Genomic DNA, 24,063 nt, shown 5'->3' on the forward strand with positions numbered 1-24,063 from the left:
TATAGCTTAAACATAGTTCCTATTGGGTGAAATCCTGATCTTATAGAAGCAAACAAAAAATTATAAGACGGTAATCAGCTTCGATGGCACTGAATTTGTGCATGCAACAAGCCACTTAAATGTTCAGATAGCAACAGAGATGGTGAAATTCCACTGTGGGCCAAGCTGATGTTAGGCTGAAACAAATTTGCAATACTTCTCTGCTTCAGCAGGCTTCTTAATTAACAAGCTATAGCATCATTTGGCCTTTGAGGAAATGGGCAGGAAAGGATTAGTAGGTGGAAGAATGAGTGAGAATACAGATGAATCTCAAGCATAGGTCACACTATGGAGAACATTTAGAAATCGGTGATGTAAAGGAGACAACCTGTGTTATTAATTGTGCTGAAATTAAAAAAGGAATTCAATTAATTACATGTAAACCTGCAAGTGATAAGAGTTCCTAAAGGAACTCCTACCTCAGGCAATTTCTTCTTTCTGAAGTTCTCGGAGGTCAATTCTATTTTATAACTCAGGTCTTGCTTGCTTTTAATCCAGGTCTCAACAATTTGGGATGAAAACACAATCGGATGGTGCTGATGTTTGCTATTGATTCACTCACTATAAATTGGGGCCTTCTAGCATGGCTGTGTTAAGAAAAAGCAAGTGGTGTATGAGATGCAAGTAGATCTGCTGTACAGGAATAATTCAAAGTGTCGCTGTGGTTACAGGCAGGATATTGCCTCCCACCACTCTCCTCTGAAAACTTCATGGCAGATCTTGGGGTGAGCTACGACTGTTTTTGCAGATACTGTTCCTGGCTTACTGTTTCTTAGTCTGAGTATGTCTGAAGAAGATTGGGATGAACATGAATGTCAGAAGTTGCTTCTTTGTCAGCTGAACTGAGTAACGACAAAATAAAGGCCTTAGGATTTTGTCTTTTTCATTTTATAGGGACCTGGCAGCTAAACAACTGCTTAATAGCAAGGGAAAACACTTCCTTGAGTTTTTCCATGCTGCCGTTAATTAAGAGTTCATGATGGTTCAGGAATATCTATTTGTAAGAATTTGTGTTCCAGACCTGCTCTATGTTGCGTTGGACCAAGCCAGTATTTGTTAGCTGTCACTGTTTCAAATCAATTTTATTTCAGATGCACTCACTTTGAAGGAGATTTAAAGCCTCATGAGAAACTGATGGATGTCTTCCCATAATCAACAGTTATGGTCCTTGGTTTGTTGTTCGTAGCTGTTGGCACTGGTATATTCCAAAAGCTCCTAAGCTTCTATCTCACACTCGATGTGATAATATTAGTGTATCCACATTCTAGTGACCTCATCACTGTTTGTCTTGTAGGGTCGTCCTCCCTCAATTAATTTCTTTTCACCCTCTTCACTCTTCCTTTGCTAGAGACAAACTGCTTGTTATCTTCCAGTTGCATACAATTATTTTTTGCTGTAATTGAGTGTTTGCATTATCTGTAATTAAGGCCCTCTGTGACCAAAACTAGCAGAAACATTCATTACTATCACTACCACAGTGTAAGGTCTTTCAAGAAGGTACTTGATGTGCTACCAACAGAAGATAAGTTTTCTAGCTATTTTAATAAGTCAGACAATCCCTTTATCTTGGTGATTATAATTCATTCTGAAAAATACAAGACCATGAAAATCTAGCTGGAAAATGAAGTGTTCTGATGAGCAGCTTTTCTTAAGTACTGCACTTTTCATTGGCCTTTTCAATCGCATCAGCCTAAACCTTGTTTGAATATACAGGAAACAAAGCTTCAGAATATGTAGTTTACCTGCCTTTTCTCCAAAAGCTTCCAAAAAGATTTTGCTTTTACCCAAACTAAATTTATCTTATTAGTAATCATAGAAAAATTCCTGTTAAAAATAGGACTATTTTCTCTCTTGGAAAGCTGGCATAATTCTAGTGATTCAACGAAAATCCTTAAAAGTATGCAAATTGTCTTGAACCATCACTGGTCTAGAGCCCACACGCACATACTCATTCACTACTTTTTATGTACCTCCTGCAGAACAATGATAGTAAGTGGCTGAATCTATGATTTTTTTCTCTGAAGTGGTGCTGAATCATTTCAATTTCTCAGATCTTTAAAATACTGCTGTGCGTTATCAGAAAAAAATGTTTTCCTTGTTACTGTCATCAACAAGAGAGCACAACTCCAAGGAAAACTTGACCATGGCGTATCGACAGTTAAGGAGAGAGAAACAGGCAATGATTTGCACTGCTGAGGAATCACAGTTGGTAAATTTGCCATTAGGTTACACTGTCACTTAACAAATAGTTAACAATCCAAAGAAGTACAACATCTGATAATATCATGCGAAGCATTAACATGCCATGTCTCAACTCTTTATCTCAACTTTCAGAGCTGCGGTCACTAAACCAATATGCATTTGATGACTCTCCCTATCATCACAGATTATACCAATGTATCTCATTGAGTTGTACTGCTGTAGGAAACAGGCAGCAAACAAGAAGTAATGAAAGGAAAGCAGTGAGCATCTATTATTTTTCTTCTAAGAATGATCTAAATTCTTTCTAAGGCCTTCACTCACCCATCATTATAAGAAATGAAGCTAGACCTTACGAATGGATCAAAGCAGTATGCAATGTTTCTTTTGTGTGATATCTTCCTTTCTTTTTAAATCCCAGCCTGTTTCCCTGCTGATGCCTAATAGATGCTTTCTAATCAACTTCAAGTACAACCTGCTACCTATAGGAATAATCTGTGTTTACAAACTTCTGCGCGGCTTATGTTTACTTACATGCATATATATGCCTGTATGTGTGTGTACAGGCTTGATAAGTATTTTTAACACTCTGGAAGTTTTAGATATGTTCCATCAAATACGAAGTACTAGTAACTAAGGAAAAATTTACTTTTCTCACATTTTAGATGCTGTAGGTAAAACTGTATTCTTATTAACCATTCTCTACTGAACATTACAATCTTATTAACCATTCTATACTAATATATAAGTTGATAAAGGAAAGGCTCTTCTAAAGTAATCAAATTCCTTTAAATGTTCAAAGCATCTTTTTCTTTAAATGTGAATTCAGTAGTTTGGAAAAATATGAATATGTAAATATCAAGTATTGAGAAGTCTAGCAGTTGAGAACTTAGTCCTTCCTTTAGTCTAAGAAACAACGATGGGATAGAAAATACATCACTGAAACCAGTTGACTCAAGCCAACTCTCATATAAAAAAATAAATGTTTCTGAAACACAAGTCATTACCAATTATATAGCAGTAAGAAAAGAGGACAGGGCAGGACAGTTGTGAAAGACAGTGCAATATTAATGAAGACATGCTGATTTTTTATCAGCTGGGCCAACATCTACCACGCAGGAGCTGGAAACCACCAATAGAAAAAGAACATTGTTCTCTAACACTATTTATGGTTCATGGTGAAGTTAGTAAATGCAGAAATCTGTTATGCTGGGTTATTACAATGCAACATTTGAGACACTTTACAGAATCTGACATGGCATCAATTACCTTCAGTAGTTCAGTTTCATCATTTCCATGTTGGTGAAGTTACTTGGTTGATGAGGTCACAAAAGGATCTGCAAACCCGTTCAGCTGTAGAGAAGAACTCCTGCTGCAAAGCAGACTCTTGAGCTGAAAAGTAGAACAGATCTTAAGTCTTTCAGTGCATTTGGATGCTGCCAGAGTCCTCAAAAACACTTTACAAATCTCTAATTTAAGATAACTCTGTAGAAACAGCAGCTTTTTCCATCACTCTCTTTATTACACTCTCATTATAAAAAGTGAGGCATCCTGAGTGTTGAACAAAGCTCTGCTGTGTATGGCCATTGATTACAAAGGGATTTTGTACTGCTGGAAGTCTGCCTGGGACTAGAGTCACAGTTACAGTGTCACAGAAGTGGCAATGGAAAAGATCTCCAGTGGTCTCATCAGTATGTTTGTTCCTTCATTGACTGGAGACTGATTTCCTCTTATGCGCTTTGACTCATCCTGTTTCAAGTTACTCCAAGATTAGGGGCTAGAGTCCACCTTACAGTATAGAGCTGGAATACTTCCACAATGGCAAAGGCAAGATTCTGAGTTTCCTCTGAGGATTAAATTATTATGAACAATATTACAGAGTCATGAAGGTGAGAAGACAGTGTCAAGATAACTGGGAGAACTTATACCTGATTGGGCTTGGAGAGACAATGCATCCTTCAGTTTCATCACTAGCTGCTGCAGTTCCACCTCCTCACTGACTTCTTTCTCATCGGGTGGTATCTGCACTGCAGTGGGAGTAAGAACTGTTTTTCTCTCAATGCCACTGAGGGAGTTTTCTGTCAATTCAGGCAGATACGTTTGATTCTCTTTTGCTTTTTTATACTGTCCCATAAAAGGCCTGTCACTCTGCAGGGACACTGTCTTCAGTGGGTCTTCTGAGAACATAAAGTTCACTGCAGTGGGAACCTCGGGTGTCTGTAAAGGCTGTGTTCTATCTGGAGAGTTGGGGGGATTCAAAGATCTCCAGTCTGCACATGTTCTGGAAGCAGGCCTTATCCTGGCAGGACTTAATCCACCCTGCATTCTCCTTTCCAGCTGGACATGTGGATTTCTTGGCATCACATTCTGACACTGTGTAAAAGGATGCTCTGATGACTGTAACATTGTCTACAATAGACAAAACACAGAAACTATGTTGTGAAAATAATTGATATTTTGGTTTGGTGATAGTACTAAAATAGGTAAGAAAATAATTTTGGTTCAGATTTTTTTTAAATTTCCACTGAACTAAACCAATTCTTTTCAGAAATAAAACAAAAAACTTTGAGTTTGGACAAACCTACATGGCCATTTTCCCCACAATTCCAATCTGAAGACATTGGCTTTACTGCCATTGAAAAGTGGGAATAATAATATTCCAAGAGAAATTTGCAGGAAAATGGTTCTAAAAATATTAAACGAAGGGAAAAATATGTGTATATTAAGCACATATCAGACACCTCACACCCAAATTCCAAAACTAGGTCAGTTGTCAGTGCCACAAATGTACTTCACATTTTCTGGACAGAACTATGATGGCAAATACCATCCAGTGTGTGAATGCTGAGTGCGATGTAACCGGAATGCACTGGGCAGTTAATGGTGTGTGCGCAGCCAGTCCCACGTGCCGTGGACACGTCAGTGTCACAGCACACACACAGGATGGTATGACATGCAGCTCATACTGAACACCATGTGTAAGTGGTATTAAGCTGACCAAGTGTGCACCGCAGACATATCTGGCTTTTCTCTATGTTTGACTATCCCTGAAAAACACTCTAAAAGCAGCATCGCAGAAAATGCTCCAAAAATGCTGTAGGTGGCAAATATGTATGAATTCCATGTGAAATAAGGCCTTTTTAGAACCTCAGAGATACTTGAAATTAACAAGAGCCAATAAAAGAAGAAATTAAAGAAATTAAATATTTTCTGTAAGAGGTCTACATTACATCCCAGTACAAGACAGCAATTAGGAATGACAAAAGAGTATTTTATCTATTCAATGCCAACACAGGATCCTTCTTTAAAGAAAAGACTGAAATGAAGTATCTAACAGTTCTGTTGGAAAGCATTTTCTCATTCTTATTGGAAAACCCTCTCATTATTTTCATTGCAGTAGTATCTAAACATCCCAGACGTGGATCTCTGTGCTAAATGCAAAATATATACAGAATGACAAGACAATCCATGCTGCAAAGAGCCTGTCTGCTTTCTCTGGAGACAAGAACCTAAGATGACGGAGCAGACAAGTGGAAGGTGCACAAAATAGTATCAAGAGTGCTTGTCTGCAGGACAAGGAGTAGCTAGTGTTTAGTAACTGCCCATAGCTGTGAAGATTCTTGGTATATTTATCACTATACCTTTACTTCTTGCTTCACTTGCTGCAGCTTCATTTGCAGGTTTTCATGGCTTGCTCGCAGGTTTTGGAGCTTTGCCTCTATTTCGCATCTTTTGTCTTCCTGGCAGCTGTGAAGAACTTGCATTTTATCCTTCCATTGGTTGAACTGCTTCTTCATGTACCTGCCAGGGACACAGAAGCATGGGAATTTTGCTGGATCACGCACACACAAATTTGTGCAGTCATGGAAAAGAGTAAACACTGTAGCACAAACCTTCTCTGTCAGTTCAGGAAAGTTTTGTCAGCTTTTGGGTTAGAGGCCAGTATTTCAGGAACGGGGCTGTATTCATGGAATGAGCAACAATGGGAGTGTTCTAGATGAGGAAGGATATGAGCTGAGAGGAACTCTTGGGAGTTTTCCCTTTCTCACAAAGGTGGCTGCAACAGGAAAGACACTATAGTGGTCCCTCTGTGTAGAAGCAAACTACTTACGGCAACACCTTGACCTGCAAATTATTCCCATCATTTCCCCCTGGCAACAAAGGAGTAAAAGCAGCCTCTCTGCCCCTTGGACTGAGTTGCTACTGGTATTCTGTGCAGCTCGTTTGATGATACCAATAGTTTCTGCACAGGTCACTTGTCCTTGAACGGAAACTGTGAGTTTTGCAATGAGAAATGCCACCCTTGCACGCACACCAGAGATTTAGAGAATACCTACTCAGAGCATAGTACGACAAAACTCCCACCTATTTCTCTGTTCTAGAGTTCTATCTAAGAAGTCAGGGTAGAAATACAGTTTTGTCTTCCTCACATCTGAGGTGGAGACAGAAAATCTTGTTAACACTACAGTAATAAACCAAATGCTTCATATCAGGCAGCTGAAATAGTTCTCTCCCTTGCTTAGTTACATTCAGAAGTTCATCTGATCCACTTTATTTTGGGTATGCATTGGCTGACAGACAAGAGCCCCATCAGTTTCACTGGAATTATGCAATATTTGTCTGAATAGGATAACAAGTCAGACCATTTAAAATTAAAATTAATATTACAGTGCTCCCTTATAACAGCATTTAATGGGTCTTTACTGTAAAATGCAACTACCTTCAACAAATTCAGAGCCCAGTTCTCTGAACAGGCACATAAATGCTGGAAGTTAGTCGACAAAGAAGAACAAAGAGCTTCCCATGAGTAATGTCATTCATTCATTCATTATATGATAAGCAGCAGGTCAGAGGATGACGCAGTATTTCAGGAGCAGATATCCCAGATATCCTCTCACCTATTGCTAATCTAAACTAAAGCTGAAGATCTTTGCCATATCTCTTTATTTTCCCATGTGAAAACAGAGAGTGAGGTAAGGACACAGACTTACAATGAAACTGCAGTTGCTTTGCCCTTGTCTCAGAGTGCAGTTGTGTGAATTTGGATCAGCAATTGTACATTGACTTTTTAGAATGAAACTAAACGGGAACAGAGGGAACTGAACATACTGAAGGAAAAGAAGAGAGTATATTCAGGATCACATTCTACACTTTGCTGTAATTCCGTTGGTTTCAGTGGTCACAGACATTATTATATCTACAGCACATTCATATATTCACAAAAATGAAGGAGGGGAAAGCAAAAGTGAACGAAAAAGGCAAGCATGGTTGCCCATACACCACCCCCTCCTCCCCGCAACAAACCATCCAAGAAATTTGTAGTTTAGGAATTCATATTTTCTTGTGTCAAAGGTTTGATGATCTAAGTCGTGGAATTTTTACCAATAGTTACTGTATTAAGCTTTTAATATCTATTTGACTTACAGGATGTTTATAGAAAGATATCCTACCTTGATCTAAAAACTTCCTCTGAATTATGAAATTTGTTTTGATTAAGCCCTTTTCAGAGAAAAATTTGAAAAAGCACATTATTCTGGTTTTTTTATGTGAATGAACATTCTTTCCCTTAAAAATTACTTTCACAAATATAATCTAACAATTGCAGAAATGCCAATGAAAGCAAACCAGAATGTTTTGCTTGCCAGAATTTTTTTTTCCAGTGATCTCCATTTACAGTTTTTGTTGCTGAGTTTTTATTGTTCATCCCTATTTGACAGGATTTTAAAAAAACCAAACAAACCAACACCTCAAAAACTCTGAAGTACAGAAAAATAATTTGTTTTCTAGCTCTTCACTGGAGCAGCATTGCCCACCAGTCTTCAGTCATTATCCTACTGCATTTACCTACCTGCTCTCATTGTGAATGCTTTTGATGGATTCATGCATTTTTAACACATCTGCTTCAAAAGAGGCTATTGCCTATAAAAAAAAAGAGAAAAGTATCTGTTTGTAACGTTATCAGCAATAGCATTTCATTTTCTAAGCAAATTTTGCTATAAGAGGGCACAGCACATTTGGGATTTGGTCTGTTTTACAGTTTTACCAGTTAACTTTTTTATTGAACTGACTGCAATCAATTGATGCATTAAAGTATTTCTAATGGCTATTAGAATGGACTGGAAAATTTACTCTAGAGTACAAATTCTTTGTTCTGCGGCAAATTCTAAGTGTATGAGAATTAGTTTTGTTTTCGATTAGGACAAAAACCTCATTCCCTAGAATTTCTGCAAAATAGAATATTCTGATTTGGGACCACTCTCTCCCAAGTCACACAACTGCTTTGGGACAAGAAGATGGAGGGAGACTGGATGTAAAAGAGAGAAGAAAATTCCTGGTCTTCGGATGGAAGGAAATAGCAGTCTGTGGGCCATGCAGGGGACAGTAGCCCAGAAGTCAGGGAGACAAACACTTTCCAGGTAGCTGCCTTAGAGCCATGGTATAAGGTGGGCTGGAATCAGGGCTGCCACGAAATTATGAGACTAGTAGCTGGGTCCCTGGGACGTTCAAGCTCATGGATTCTATTAAAAGCTATAACTGGACTGACAGTCTGCACCTTTTTAAGCAACATTGAAATAATCTGCAACATAAATGTTGGAAATCAGTATAAAACTGCTCAGAAAGAATTCTTAGTCCAGAAAGAAAATGAAGAAGAGAGCAACACATGTGACAGAATCCTACTACAGGGATGCAAGTCCTGTCTTGCTGTCCTCTAAACCAACAAATGCCAGCCATCAAAATGACATGCTTAAGCAATGTCTGCCCACAACTTCTTCTACGGATATGTGCTGGCTGGCACTATACCTCAAGCTGGGCAGCAGAGTCCTAAAAGACAGGTCTTCCAAAGGGCAGCACAGGAGTAGCAGTCAAAGGAGTGACTTGACATGCACAGGCTAGTCCTTAGTTACTGCACCCTTGGCTTCTGGGAAGAACAAGGTAAGTAGATGACACGAACTGGTTTGAATACAACCCAGTCTTCTCTATATTCCAAGTACGTGCAGAGCTACCAATCTCTCAAATGAATACAGAAAAAAAAAACCTGCTATGTAATTATTTTTATCTATACTCTTCTACCCACTCCTCTAGCATTGTTTCTATATAGGGAATCTGGAAATGGATTAGTGGAGAGCTTTTATGCATGAGATATTTTAGTTGGAGTGGACACCACTCTGGGTTTATCCTTAAGAAGGACCCATTCTGTCCTCTTGCTATTGCCATGGTGACAAAAATGGCCTGAACATAATAAGAAATAAGGCATTCTTCCTTGACATTTGCTTGCAGTAGGAGGACATGACAGCATATTTTACTGTCAGAATAGAGCAATGAATCCGGTCTTAGCCAGGCTTTAATGTGCTACTCTCAAACAACTCGTAAAGAAAAAAGTAAGAGAGCAAATATTCTTACAAATACTTCTACAAGTCACGGAATTCAAGGAGTTAGTCACTAATCTTGGGAGGGTATAAAAATCAAGCTTCATTAAGTTTTCAGATTGCACAGTTTTTTCGGTAAGTGAGAAATTAACAAGAAGGTGAAACTGCCCATTAAATTTATTTTTCATTGGTAATTAGAAGGCAATTAGATAGTTAATTTGGTAGCTCTTCCTCACAGCTTTAGCACTATTACAGCTTCATGTTTTGCTCACCTGAGCTTTTGGCTTGCCTTGCTCTGGTGTCCTGCTGTTTTTCTCACTCTTTTGCATTACAGATCTGTTTACAGATGTGAACTTGGGTGACTCCACGACAGGTCGGTCCACTCGGAAGGATGGGTTCTCAGGTCCAGGTGGTGGTGAAGCACTGAGTTCTGCAGGGAGACTGTGCACCAACAGAGAAATAATGAGTAGAGAAAGGTTTGAGCCCTATATGGCTTTGGTACCCAGAAAGATCAAAGCAAAACTAATGCACTGTAAGCAGACAGGCAGCTGTGCTCTTGACCAAGCAGGAAGTATGGTATAGCAATACCTGCTGGCATATTTGGGCTGAAAGAATGAAATTCCTTAAAACAAATTCCACTCTTTCAACAGAATCTCAACAACAGGTTCTTCTTTCCACCCGTGTAGTACCATTGCAATTTGCTGCTTCTCTTTTTTGCTTCTTTAAGCAATATCTTGGGAAATTCAACTACAAAAAGATAGCAAATGGCCAGACATCCAGCTGTTCAGTCCATGCTATGCTGGGAAAAGCCTAGATACCCATCTCCACAGTGATACCTGTAACAGCAAGCCCAAGTTCTCCTTTCTCTCATTGCTACCCAAGCATTAGGTAAGCAAACCCCCAGAGAATATCAGAAAAATCTTGGTTGCTCACAGAAGGATTAAATTACAGTAAAAATGAAGAAAGATTTTTCTTGTTGAATACAAGCGAGGAAATATTAGCAATGGAAAATGTTTTGCATTCCACCACATTGTAAAAAACTAACACTGAAATAATATTATCTGTGAGAATCACTGTAACTACCATCCATTGGTCTTACTGTACATGAAAAAATGGTTTCTAATAGCAATGTACTCACTTAGCAGTGTAGCACAATCAAGTTTTAGAAACAGATTTTTCTCCTCCTTCACACAAGAATGAAATTTATTCTCTTAGACAGGAGTGACCCTTTTTTCCTATTTCAGTCTCACTGAATCCTCATTTAGAGAACAAATGTGAGATGCAATAGAGTTGCTAGGTCTTCATACAACTAGGAAGGAATCTCACCCTTCATACGTTTGTAGTGCTTATCTCGCATAAGCATTCCTTTGAGTTTCTACACCTAAATATCAACCAAAATCTCAGACCAAGGAAGGAACAACTATAGGGAAAAAAATCACAAAACGATCTCCAATGCTCATTATTAACCACTGTGATCAGTGGAAATACAGTAGTGAATTTACACATTAACTAAAGGCACACAAAACGGAACTGATCTGAAAGAACTGGAATGGTGTGATCAGCTAGTCACTATTGCAAGTAGTCCCACAGGACTGCAATTCAGTGGGACTTGAGTAGAATAACTGTCAATGAACGCACTGTGGGTCACATGTGGAAAGTATTCACAGTTAATTTCCAGTGAATTTGTCACAGAGGAGGTGCTTAAAAACCCATGAAATTGTGACAAGTACAATATTTGCAATGCCTCACCCTAGACTGAGCATAGAAAATGGCATGGAGATAAAGAGATCACATACGGAAGGAGGGAAGGCACAAGCATGTTGTATTTTATAAGACAACTGGTCATTAGGTTGTCAGCATGGTAAATCAGAGTTAAGCTACAGAACAATGTGCAGCAACTTCCCATTTATGCTTTCCTTTTTTAATGGAAAAATCATTACACGGTGTCTGTCATAACAAAATCACTTACTCAAAGGACACAATCAAGGAATATCCCACAGCCTGACGTATTATTCAGAGACTATAAATGCATTGGAAACAGAAACTCACAAACTCTTTTTGTGAGTAGGGAAGTGCCTTTCCTCCACTATCTCCAGAGCCCTCCTTCTCTGAGCCTCTTTTCTTCTGCAACGCTCTTGAAACAGGTTGTTCCTGATGGTGCGAAGAAAGTACTTTGCATTCGCCTTTGGTGACATCTATTGGAATGAAAGATAATAAAGAAGGGAGTGAATTTTCAAACAGGTTGTGCCCGGAAGTAGACACAGTTCAAGGCAACGGCAAGACTTAAGACAAAGGTCCACCTATTCAACAACTGAAGAGGTTAACGGCTGCTGTCTGATCCCAGAAAGGGAGCTGAAGTGGATGATGATACAGGACCACAGGCAAGAATGGCTCTAATTCTGCTAAGTAAGCAAAACACCCTGCCTGGGCCAAATTCATGCAGCCTGGAAATGCTGAATGCAGGATTTTGTCAGTTGCAATGGTTAAGCTCACAACCATAATGATAATTCTGCCTGACTAGTATCTAAGTTCCCTTTTGACCAAAGGGAAGAAATACTTTTATACTTGTATGAAGTATTAATAGATGGAGCCTTCTGTGCCTCACATCCTCCTCTAATACAATACAGTAAAAAACACACTTCCATTTGTCACAGCAGTGTCAGGCTCAGGTACAACAACTAAGCTCAGTAGCTATATTACGGGAGGACACAAACCAATTCTGCCCCAGGACTGCCACAGAACATGGGGTGAGTCCTGACAGACTGAACAGGAAAAAACAAAGAAAACATACAGCATGCCTCCTGGTAATTTCACAACGTGGTAATAACATTACCACAAGGTGTCAGCACGGTAAGGAAAAACAGTGCTGATATTCCAAATCCCCACTCAGCAGCCCACTCTCTGATAAAAACAATGTGACAACTTACTCAGCCAAGGACAGCATCTGCTAAGAGTGGAAGGTATGGGAAAAGTGGCTTACTACTGATTCTTTTATGTCCCACACAAAGGATATCAAAATGGTATCTGTCATAGTGAGTAGCTTATCTTTTTGATCTTGGTATAGATTTTGGCCACAAAAGTAAAATTTACAGGGTTAGAGTAGGGCTTCACAAAGGAAACTGACGTTGGGTGATCCAGTTGCAATATTGCAGCAACAATGTGGGAAAGCTCAATGTCAAACAGTACAGGAGAAGAAGGGGACTTCATTTTAAAACAAAACCAATTTCACTCACTCATAAGCACTAACATCCATGTGTCCAAATCGTCTTTCCAGCATTCACACACCAAGGTGTATGTATACATATGGTGTGGCCATGATGACTTACAGTGACATGGAGGACAGGAGATGCCAGCTCTCCCTAAGCCCTCTGAGTTCCTCTCAGTGTGACCATGTGCTGGTTTTTGTATGTGCCTTTAGCTCCTTTAGGATCTGGCAGTGATTGTGATCTTTCGTCTCCTTATTTGAGTGTCTTATAGGTATAGGTCTAGTTCTGTATGTTCACATCATCATCTCGTGATGGTATCTTCAAACGGCACTTTGTCCTTTGTTTCAGGCTACCTTTTGTTTTCCTGATTTGGTTGTCCTGAGCGGCTGTGTGTGGAAGTGCTGTGATCTTGCTGACCAGCTAATCTAGGCTGCATCATCTCCTGCCTTGTTATATCCCTCCTGCCCTTCTTTCTGGTGCTTCCACATTCACATACTCCCATTTACTCTCCATTCACACTGATTTTAATGTCTCCATTAGAAATTTCTACATGAGATCAGTTGCCATTTGATTCTCCTACTTTCTCACAGACGGAGGGTGATAAAGACTATTTGGAGGAATTAACATCTATCTGTTATTTTTAATGCAGATATTGAGCATCCAGATACAGTTTCTCGCAGTTATAGCAACAGGATTTGGTTTTCAGAGAGGAGTGAAATGGCTACAGTTTAATGTTCCCCCAGACAAGAGCAGTCTGACTAATATTCTTTAGTTTTGGTGCAGACACTGGCTACCCAGATATCCTTCATGTTTAGTGCAGGTTTTCAGGATGGAGGCAATGAAGTACAGCTTACTAGGGGAAATTTCATGGGTACTTTTCAGCTCATTTACTGGAACAGAAGGAGATCCTGTTATATATATCCACAAAAAAGCCTGTCTGCTGCAGTGTGTAAGATCTGGACTCTCCTGCTCAAAGGAGAAGCTGATCTTCCAAACACAAATTCCCAGTGTTGGACTTTGTCATTAGTGTGATGAAAGCACAAGTTGTCCCTGTAATGGAGCCCAGGTAGGTAAGCTTAGCTGGGGCCATGCTGCCTCTGTGCTGCATCCCTAACTGACAGAGATAAATGACTCTAAAAGGTTTACAATAAAGTGGAAAAGATCTGGAATAAAAGAAGTTTCATGCAGGAGTTTTTACAACTTAAGGATGAATTAACTTCTGAATGAGTCTGCATTGGGGCTGGGAGGAAGGAGAACTGGGACACTCTGAGGGCTCTTTCCACAGTTTTAAGGATGATCTACAAATGGCAAACTTGCCATAAAACTCCTTGGGAAGAGGACTTACACTATGACATTTCATGGCTCTATTCAGTTATTTCAGAACAAAACAAAACACTCCTTCTAAAGCCAGAAGCCCCCTGTTTCCCTTTGCCTGACTCATTGTTCCCAGATTAATAATACTAATATGTCACGGCCATTATGGCTAACACACACATAATTTCATAATCAATGTAGTTCAAGAGTCTACTGCCTACGTGCTTACATGAAAAACCTGAACAGGGAAATGAATCAGTACAATGGGATCCTACCTGCACACAGTGTTCCACAACAGGATGTGAACTCTTATGTGGTTTGCTGAGACGGCCAGTGAAAAAGCAGACTTGGCAAAGGTCATAACTGAGGCACTTCAGACAGCGATACCTGTGAGGGAAAACAAGATTAAGTTACTTCTCTACAAGGAAAAACTTGGTGTGAGCTTGATTACTGGAAATCCAGATCCCTGGATTCAGAAATGCAGTGAAGCACCTCTGTTAGAATAGTTACTTTCCTCAGCATTCTCTGAGTGTAAGAGATTTTTTGTCCAAATGACAGTGGACTATTCTCCACATCTCTCTAATGATTTTTTAATTATTTATTTGCCGCATTGAAATTCAATCCAAGGAAGAAACAGTTGTTCTAGCACCATTTTTGAGATTACAGTTACATCTTCATATGCTTCTTATGCACCAGCTCATCTCTATTTGCTGCTCTCATGAAACTGTAATATCACTATATTATTGACATAGGATTTGCAACTTTGCAAAAACCTAAAAATGCAAAAAATAAACCTGCAAGCTTTCTATTAGTGAGAAGAGAGTAACAGCAAAATGCTTTTCTGAGCATTCTAGTCAGTAATGGATAGCGTTCCTTTTATACCATTAGGCCATTTTATACCATTACTTAGACGAATAAGATGCTAGGTGGATAACTTAACTAGCCAATTAATATACCTGCTTATGGGACAAAGAACTAAGAAATGAGATACACAGGTTTAATTGGTTTTACCACTGAACTGCCAGTTTATTTTCAGTAAGTCTCCATAATCATGTCTCTGCTAGTGAACTAAAGAGAAACAGGATGCAGACCTGAGCACTGGCCTGTGATGACTCTCTCCCTATCTTACTTGTTAAATGAGATTATGTCCAAAGTTTGTTGCTTAATACAGCAGCTGGAGCCTGTAAGGTATGCAAACAATGGTAAGAACTATTTATGTGGATGCTATAGAACTATTTATGTGGACTATAGCAGTTACTGACGCACCTGAGGCCTGTAATGGGGAAAATTTTGCAAACTCTACATCTAGCTTGGTGAGAAACCATTTCTGTGGCTGATAATCTGTAACATGTAGGGAGCCAAAGGAGAACAGCAGGCTCTGATCTCAGCCAAGACAGGAATTTTTCTTCAACGATTGCTGAATTCAAAACCTGGAAAAAATACATCTCAAGTTCAGCCATTTACTTGAAAAGAACTGGTGTCTCACCTACAATTCCTAATAAAAGCTCTGGTATCAGACTCTGCTAGCATAGATTCTCCATTCATGTAAAATGTTACTGGGTTCCAAAGGTTTTGGAATAAATGCAAGAATCTTCAGGAGTATCTTACTGAGCATCTTTTCTATAAGTATAAATCCTCCTATACTGTGAGACTAATGAACAGTCCTGCCCCTTAAAAAGTAGATACTGCTGGATGTTATATGGTGATACACTTGCAATTTTAATCAACAAGCAACATGCAAAATAATTTCCCAGGACACCAGAATTTCACTCACCCCATGGAAACAGTTGTGAGTTGCAATTTCCACACAAGACAGAGCGCAGCTTTCTCCCACAATGGCTGGGATCTGTATCAGGAAGAAAGGCTCAGAAACACCTCAGTAAAAACCAGATGTTCCCATAATGCTCTGCTGAGACAATGACAGCACACAGATGGTGAAGCATCTATAGAAATGCCATTTCACATACTGTTCTGAGGAAAACATGTTCATATTCATACCATCAGTATGCAATTTCATAGCTCAGTATGTGTCAGAATGATTTGCTTCCAGCTCAGTTATTGAAATGGATTAACATACTACGTTGCCATACTAGAATACTGAAGGATACCAGGTTTGAACCTCAGGGTTTGTTTTGAGATCCCATTTTCAATACCAGTTCAGCTGGAAATACCTGTACACTAAGACATTTTTCTGCAATTGCAAGCTATTCTAGTGCGTACAGACACCTGAAGTTTGGAGTCGCTTTAGGAATAGCTGTATGCAGCTGTTCCTACGACCTGTAAGCTCAGGCAAAAAAAAAAAAAAATGCACAGAGGCACTGATTGGAGGGGTTATTCTGACTAAGAAAAGCTATAGAATTTGATTCTTCTACCTACTTTGCATGATAGCTCCCTATGTCCACAGAGTGCCCTACTGACTTCAGTCCCACAGTGTAATCAAACATAAAATATATCAACCATGTATTTTTTTTTCTCCTAAATTAGGGTACTCCTACAAGATCTGCTTTGTAACAGCAATGCAGTGGCATTACCTGATTTAAGTCTGTTAGGAGGCTTCTCAGGTTACTACGGGTAATCAAGGCCACCTTCCCATCAGGGACAGCATAAAACTGAAAGAAAGCTGAAAAGAACCAGAGGAAAGAAATTAGAATCCTGGCAGAGCTTGAAGTGTTTTCTAGCTACTTATTCTCATACTATCTACATGACTGCAGCCTACCAAATGAACCTTTCAAGAAAGTTCCCCTTTCTTGTCTATCTAACAGGCACTCAGTGACTGACTGCTGTGACAATAGTTTCTTCCTACAGGCGGCGGGGGGGAAAGAGAAGGAAAGCAAGAAAATAATGGCAGTTCCTGATTCCTGGCATTTAAGACAGGTAAGGATGAAGGAAACAATGAGCTCATTTCCATTTCTACAAGGTATGCCCTATTTAAATTGTGAATTGTTACTTCCAAATTATAATGTGGAAGGAAATACGCAAAGTGCAATGGGAATGTACGAGGCCAATATGCCACTTGTGGTCCATTTGTTCTCCACTTTGAGCATTTAATTCAGGCAGAAATCTTTGTGCTGCACATTACACTGGACTACCTTTATCTGTTATACTTAGTTCTTTAAGCATTTTTGTCTAATGTTAAAATGCCTCTAAAAGCTTCCTGGATCCAATATAAAATTGTTTCCTAATCCAAGTAAGTTTAAAACTAGGGGTAATCTGTTATTTTCTGCTAGGCAAATGGGACTCAGCCTTCATTTTTAAGTCCTACTTATCTTAAACTTTACTGTGACTTCTTCTGAGACTGTTTATGCAAATACGGTTATGGACATTGAAGGAAAAGTATTCTTCTGCATCAGCCTTTCTCTGCAACTGAGGAGTCAAGAAAATTTACTTTTTGCATGGCAGAACTATATTCTGGTTTAAAGTAAAAAAAATCCAATGGAGATTTTTCTCAACATTCAGTATCTTAGGCAGTGTATAAAATCATGCATTTCCCACCTCTGTATTTAGCTAGTAGTGTGTCTCCTGAAAGGGCAATTAAGGCAGCTGCAGCAGATCTAGTTTTGATACAACCTGTTCCAGATCTAGGAAAATAAAGTAAGTTACATTACCTTCACTGATAATGTAAAAACTGAAACCTCTAAAGAAAAAAACATTGCTGTGTTGGAAGACAATTTAAAAACTCATGTCCTTTGATATGTATATAACTGATGTCGCATTTTAGTGATATTTTATACCTAGGACACTTTGTCACTGAACAAAAACTACAGAGTTAACTGTTCAAGATACCACGCAATCATAAATAAAAAACCCCACAGCATCTCCTTCAAAGACCTCACATTCCAAGTAAAATATAATTTTACATTTACAATATATGTCCTAAAAACTTTCTGCTCTTCATTTGTGGAAAGCCTTCCCAAATATGGAAGAACAAGCAGGATTACAATCTGGTTTTTGCATTATATCATCAGGCAGCTTCACTGCATCTGCAGATCTGCACTGAGCTCCTCTTGGGCTGATTCCCTTTAATTCTGCTGCAGGTCAATTTAATCAAAAGGATAAATGCAGGGCTAAGACTTTAGTTTTGACATAAAGAATGTAGCTTAATTTAGAACCCAAGTTTGTGACATAGGCACCCCATGAAAAAACATTTCTTTATATGAAGACAAAGCAGACGTCAATCAGAAACCAAAAATCATGAAAGCCTGGAATTCTATATTTAAAATATCACTTTTACAAAGCAGTATTGCACTTTAAAATATCATTACATAAAATTGTCTTCAAGAGTCTTTAGATAAACTGCATATTTACATATGAACTGCATGGAAAATCACTGGTCAAAAGTTTCTAGGTTTTTCAGTTTGTCCAGAACTTTTATTGAAAAAGAGGCCAAGATTATAGCTAAAGTATACAATCAAAACCCCTTATGATGTTTTGTGCAAGGCTGTTAAGTAAGCTATCACACAAACATGGAAAAGTCCTTATCTGGTCTTGCAATGAAATACTTTCCATTGTTGATAATGGGGAACAGCACTGTACAGAGAAAACACGATTAGAAGAAAATTGTAAGAAGCTTCTTCTGTCCAATATACATGGCAAGAAACTTGTGAACTTTTTTAAAAACAGAAATTACAGCAAAAAGAAAATGACACACTGTCCTCAGAAAAGAGAAGACCAAGATAGTCCTGTTAAGAAAATTCGTCTAAATGATTCCCCTACACTGCACACAAACTACAAAATATTCTTGATGTTTCTATCTTTTTTTTGTAATACACCAGTTTATTATTAGCCTTAATTGATGGTTTTAAGTACAAAAAAATTCATAACATGGGACCTTAAGCAGTTGTGATCATACTATTAATGAACAGCATATCAAGAAAAAGTCCTGCAAACTACTTAAATCTCACTCATTTCCAGTAAAGAACTTTGCTCTGATGTAGAAGGGAAGAAATTTCACCTGTGGAGAATAAATTGTACAATGAACTTAGCCTTTGTCTTTTAAATCTGATACAATCACAACCTTATTCTGCCTTTATTGTATTAATTCATTATGCACAAACAATACATTAAAAAAGTACACTCTGTGAGCTGCTTCGTTATTATTCCCAGAAAGTACTTGCTATTCATAGGAGCTATCTGATCAGCTTAGTAATGAGACAGTGGTTTTGTTTCATAATTGGTTGATGAACTTTTTAAGCTGGAGAAAAATGAACAATACCAAGTGACTGGCAAGCTTTTGACCTGTACATGGATACTGTCATTGAAAGGCAAAGATGGATTCTTTTCCAGGAGTGTATCAAAATATCTTGGCAGTCAAAAGAAGAGATACTCCCTGTAAAACTGTTCACAGAAAAAGTTAGCATGGACCTCCAGATAATTTTGGAAACATCTGACCACTGATAAAACCTTGTGCCTCTTATCTCTATAGCTGAATTACCCCCATGGTGTATACCAAGCAAAATACCATAAAAATGGGAGAGTTTCACACAGAAATAGTGTAAGAGCAATATAAAGACACTTGGTCTAGCAGTACTTCAAGACTGATTTACATTTTGCTTCCTCTCACCTGTCATACATGGCAGTTAGCAGGCTCAACGTGAATTCAGCGGCTCTTGGATCTACCTGGCCTGGTTTTTCTAATCTTGCCCTTTGGAACAGTTCTGTCAGCATTCCAGACAGCTGCTGCACTTTCAGAGAACTCTGCTTTTCCTTCTGGCTCTGTTCACTCGATAGAATGTGCTGAATCAGAGAAACATCAATCAAATCCACTGTGGGAAAATTAAGGGAGAAATGAATGAGGATCCTTACCTTGTCATGAATGGAAGCTCAACATTTTTTTATTAGTAGTGCCTGCCTAAGTCTTTAAAATGAAGTCTGAAACAGCATGCAACATAGAAAGGAAATAATCTGGGAAAGGTCTTACTGGGTTTAAGGATGTAGCAAAACTTGTGAGGCTACAAAGACAGAACAGCTCAACTAAAATTCCCTGGATGTGATTTTGGGATAGATAGGAAGGGAAGGAAAATAGCGTGATGAACTGCATCCAAATTATAAACCTAACTTTCATTCTACATATAGATACTATAAAACTATGCACCGTTCAGTACTTCAAAATAAAGCTCACCTGGGACTGTGGAAACAATTTGTGCTTTAATATAGGCTTTCTACTCATGCACAAAGAGAAGGGGGATGCTATGGCCGAGAAAGGGGCAAACAGGCTGTATTATAAATGTATCATGGAATAACTAATATCTGGTGGGAAGAGAGAACTACGGCTTCTTAAAAGTCACATTCAGTACCGAAGAGGCATCTAGCATATTTTATTTTGTTCTCATTAATACTTATAGTATTAATAATAATGCCTGTCAATGCATTTTCAATGATCCACAATTATTTCCAATAAATCATCTCCTAAGAAACACATGAGAATTTGACATTAAATGAGAATAATAATATAAAGATCCATAATTGCCAGTGATGTCTACATAGCAGTGTTGCAGATTGTAATAATAACTTGATTCTCCCATGCCTTTAAACTTTTACTAATGTATTTCCACTGACATTCAAAAGGGTTTTAAACCAGTTTGTATATGAAGTACTGTCTAGCTCTTAAGTGTTCATAATGCACTCCGAGATTCTCAGGTGGAAAATTAGAGAGCAAAATAGCATAATAACTCATAGTGACAACACCACAACATTTTTACAGGTACTTCTCCCTGTCTCTCCATCTACTAACATTGGCACAGACTTTGTACTGAGCGTAGTTTTAGGGCTGTTCTGTAGACAGAGTTCTGAACATCATTGAAAGCCTCTGTGAAAGAAAACGAACACACATTACAATAAATAAAACCAAATTGTTTAACAAAAGGGTGAAATAACCAAATTTGGACTTGATCAAAACCCACAGCACTCTGAAAAGAAAATTTTGAAAAAAAAAATACAACATTTTCTTTTTTTTCCCAATATCTTTGTAGGGAAAACAGTCTTCTTATGACCAGTGATATGATGAGTCATAAAAATAGTATTTATCACAGAGAGCACATCTGCTTCTTTGGGAATCAAGTCTATTCATAGACCAGAAAAAAGGATATGCACTGTGCATACTTTTAGTCAAGGTCATAATGAAATAACATTTCTTCAGGCAAAACAGTTTCCTGATCAGACATGACTCTACTACAAGGAACAGTTTGTTAGTCTGCACAGCAAGGTTATTGTTTGGGATGCATAGTGTTTCGAGCATTAAACAAATTTTCTGTCAAGATCAACATCTGGGACTCTCTCAGAAGAAGACAAGCGATTTACCAGAGCAACTGGCTTTTGACATCTTTCCTTAGTAATCCCACTCAAGCTGCTCGACTAAATCCTATACCCTTATATGACTTCAGCTCATTCCTTTCACATCGCTAAAGGATGTTTTCCTGAGTGGGAAGTAAGGGCTTCCAAATATGACCTATACCTGGTACTTTACACACACACCTAGAACTTCAAGACAAAAAAAAGAGGCTTGTTCACAACAGCTTTAGAAACTAGAAATTAATTTATCAGTTATCCTTCTGTCCTCTTTTTCCCTGGGATCTGTTACTCACAGGAAGAGTTACTCACAGCTGATTCAGGTCAAAGATAAGCAACAAATATGAATAACTGAGTAGAAATAACTCACAAAACTCTCTACCTATTTAGTCTGGATATAAGCCAATCTGTGTGCAATGGTTTCCCACAAATGTACCAGACTAATGTTAATAGTCAGCAAATTATGGGCTCTGCTGGTTCCCAGATGCTGCCTGAAATAAGCCAATATCTGCTATACCATCTGTTTAGTCCTGCTCTTGTCATACTATGTTTTGTGATATTATTTGGAGATGTAGTGTAGCATGTCATACAATGTGAAAAATGAGTTTTGACTTCCATGCATCATCAGTTTTCTTTCTTCAGTAAACTGATCCAAATCTCTTTTGAAAGTAACAGGAAGACTCCCACAGTTTTCACTAGTCTATGGATTCAATTCCAAATGCGTATTTTCAAATACAAATGCTAGAAACATACACATGATCCAACTCAAACACCCTCTATGTGCAAGATGACTTTCTAAGTGAAGGGAATCTGTTTTAGTAACCATCTGCTCCTCACTTCAAGGCCATCCTTACAGACAATGTGGCCTCAAAGCAGGGCATTCTGTGCCTGTCAGGCAACAGTTCCAGAATTAACTTCCAAGATTACACAAGTAAAACAGCAGACAAAGAAAAAAAAGCCCAAATAAAATACAATATATTTTAGGATTATTATTTATGAAGAGGCTATTTAGGGGCACTAAACTCTCTCATTTCTCATACGAATGGAGCTTCACCTTTGGACACAAAACCAGCATGTAATCATTCTGCAGTGGGTCAAATTTCCCTTCAAGACTCAAAAATGTCCTTTGTTTAGAAGCTGACAAAGGAATTCCTACACAGATAGAAGAGAGGGCCTTGTTTCCTGACATCTCCAGGTAGATACCTGCTAGTTCTGCATTTGCACTACTTGTTATGTTGCAGATGAAGTATCCATTAAGATTTTCCATGCAAAAAGAGAGCATATGGCCATCCTTCGTGCCCATCCTACAATACGTTAAAAAACCATCTCCTGTATTATAAATTAGGGAATGTGGCCCTTGTGTGCCTGACCACTCCATGAGCCAAGGTGATAGTGGCAGGGAAGGCACCAGGACAGATCAAAAAATAAAGGTAGGACAACACAGCTGTGTAATTTGTCATTTATGTGTTACAGCACAGAGATTCTGCAAGTGGTATGACTTCACTACAATTCATTAGTTTCTGTCCAAATGGACACAGAAATGCCTCTTGAGAAAAGTTGCAAAAAAATGAGAAAAATCCTTACCCTGCAAATCTGGATCCATTTGAAATGAACAGATGGCATTAGGCATTCTATAATGAAACAAACCAAAGTGTAAAACCACATTTTCTAGATAGAGACATATCAGACCATTCAAATCAAACCTTTTAATCTGAACAATTTACTGGATGCATTTCAGAGATGAAATTAAACATAATGACATAAACCAACATAATAGTTTTGATGCCAAGTGTAGAGAAACTCCAGAAAATTGCATGCTCTGCATGGTCTGTGCTCACGATAAAGTAGGTGTAACTCTAGTAAATGCAGAATTGCATCAGGGTGAAAAAAGTCCCCAACACAGTTTCGAGTACAGGAAATGGGATATTTCACTATTGAAGAGTGCAGTGTTCACGTACAGGATTACTACACAGTTCATAGTGTGTAATTTCAGGTCAGAGAGAGCATACCTTTACAACAGACTCTTCCCAAGATCTGTTGATTGCAATTGCTCACAAGTCTATTTTCTAGAATTTTCAAACTGAACTAAAGTTTTCAGCTGAGCTGACATTATTTCTTTTTGAGCTGAGAAGGAAGGGAAAAACAAAGCATAACTATGAATCTACTTCTTTACACAACCCTGAAAGCAAAAGTAATGATGTTCCAGATAATAACAGAAACTGAATGTCTCCTCTCAGGATTTATTTCATTAATGCTCTAAACTACATTATCTTTTTAAATGTAAAAATCTAAATATGAATTCATTAAAGTAACTTTCAGTTAATATTACAGTTGAAAACTACTAGGTAAAACAGATCTAAGTTACACGAGACTCCAAAGGCCTCATATATGACTTTTAGTGGGGAGGAAAAAAGGCAGTTTGCTAGAATACATAAAAATAGCTGGAAACTATCTAAAACTTAAACAATAAATTTGGTATTAAATCTGAATTTACCCACACTTTCACTTTATTACATATTTCTAGTGAGATTCGTTAATCATCTGTCATAAACATGACAGGATACTGGCCAAATATGAAGCATAAATATTCAACGACCTATAATTATTGAGTCTACCATAAATGTGCTGCTCATCATTTTAATTGGTGAAAGCTG

At 38.3% G+C, this 24,063-nt stretch overlaps 1 protein-coding gene across 1 annotated transcript; it reads right to left on the bottom strand.

The window, feature by feature from the left end:
- Positions 1–3,526: 3,526 nt before the first annotated feature.
- On the bottom strand, positions 3,527–23,027 carry DYTN (dystrotelin). The gene is made up of 14 exons (XM_065638224.1): positions 22,994–23,027; positions 20,856–20,930; positions 19,686–19,887; positions 17,618–17,703; positions 16,657–16,745; positions 15,900–15,971; positions 15,392–15,555; positions 14,401–14,512; positions 11,655–11,800; positions 9,878–10,046; positions 8,087–8,157; positions 5,880–6,039; positions 4,167–4,647; positions 3,527–3,630 (listed from the first exon to the last, which is right to left on the bottom strand). Exons 1-14 carry the CDS (start codon positions 23,010–23,012, stop codon positions 3,527–3,529), a joined length of 1,950 nt encoding a protein of 649 aa, XP_065494296.1. The 5' UTR covers positions 23,013–23,027.
- Positions 23,028–24,063: the final 1,036 nt, after the last annotated feature.

Source organism: Caloenas nicobarica, chromosome 6 (genome assembly GCF_036013445.1).
Source record: "Caloenas nicobarica isolate bCalNic1 chromosome 6, bCalNic1.hap1, whole genome shotgun sequence".
In the NCBI taxonomy this organism is placed as follows: Eukaryota; Metazoa; Chordata; class Aves; order Columbiformes; family Columbidae; genus Caloenas; species Caloenas nicobarica.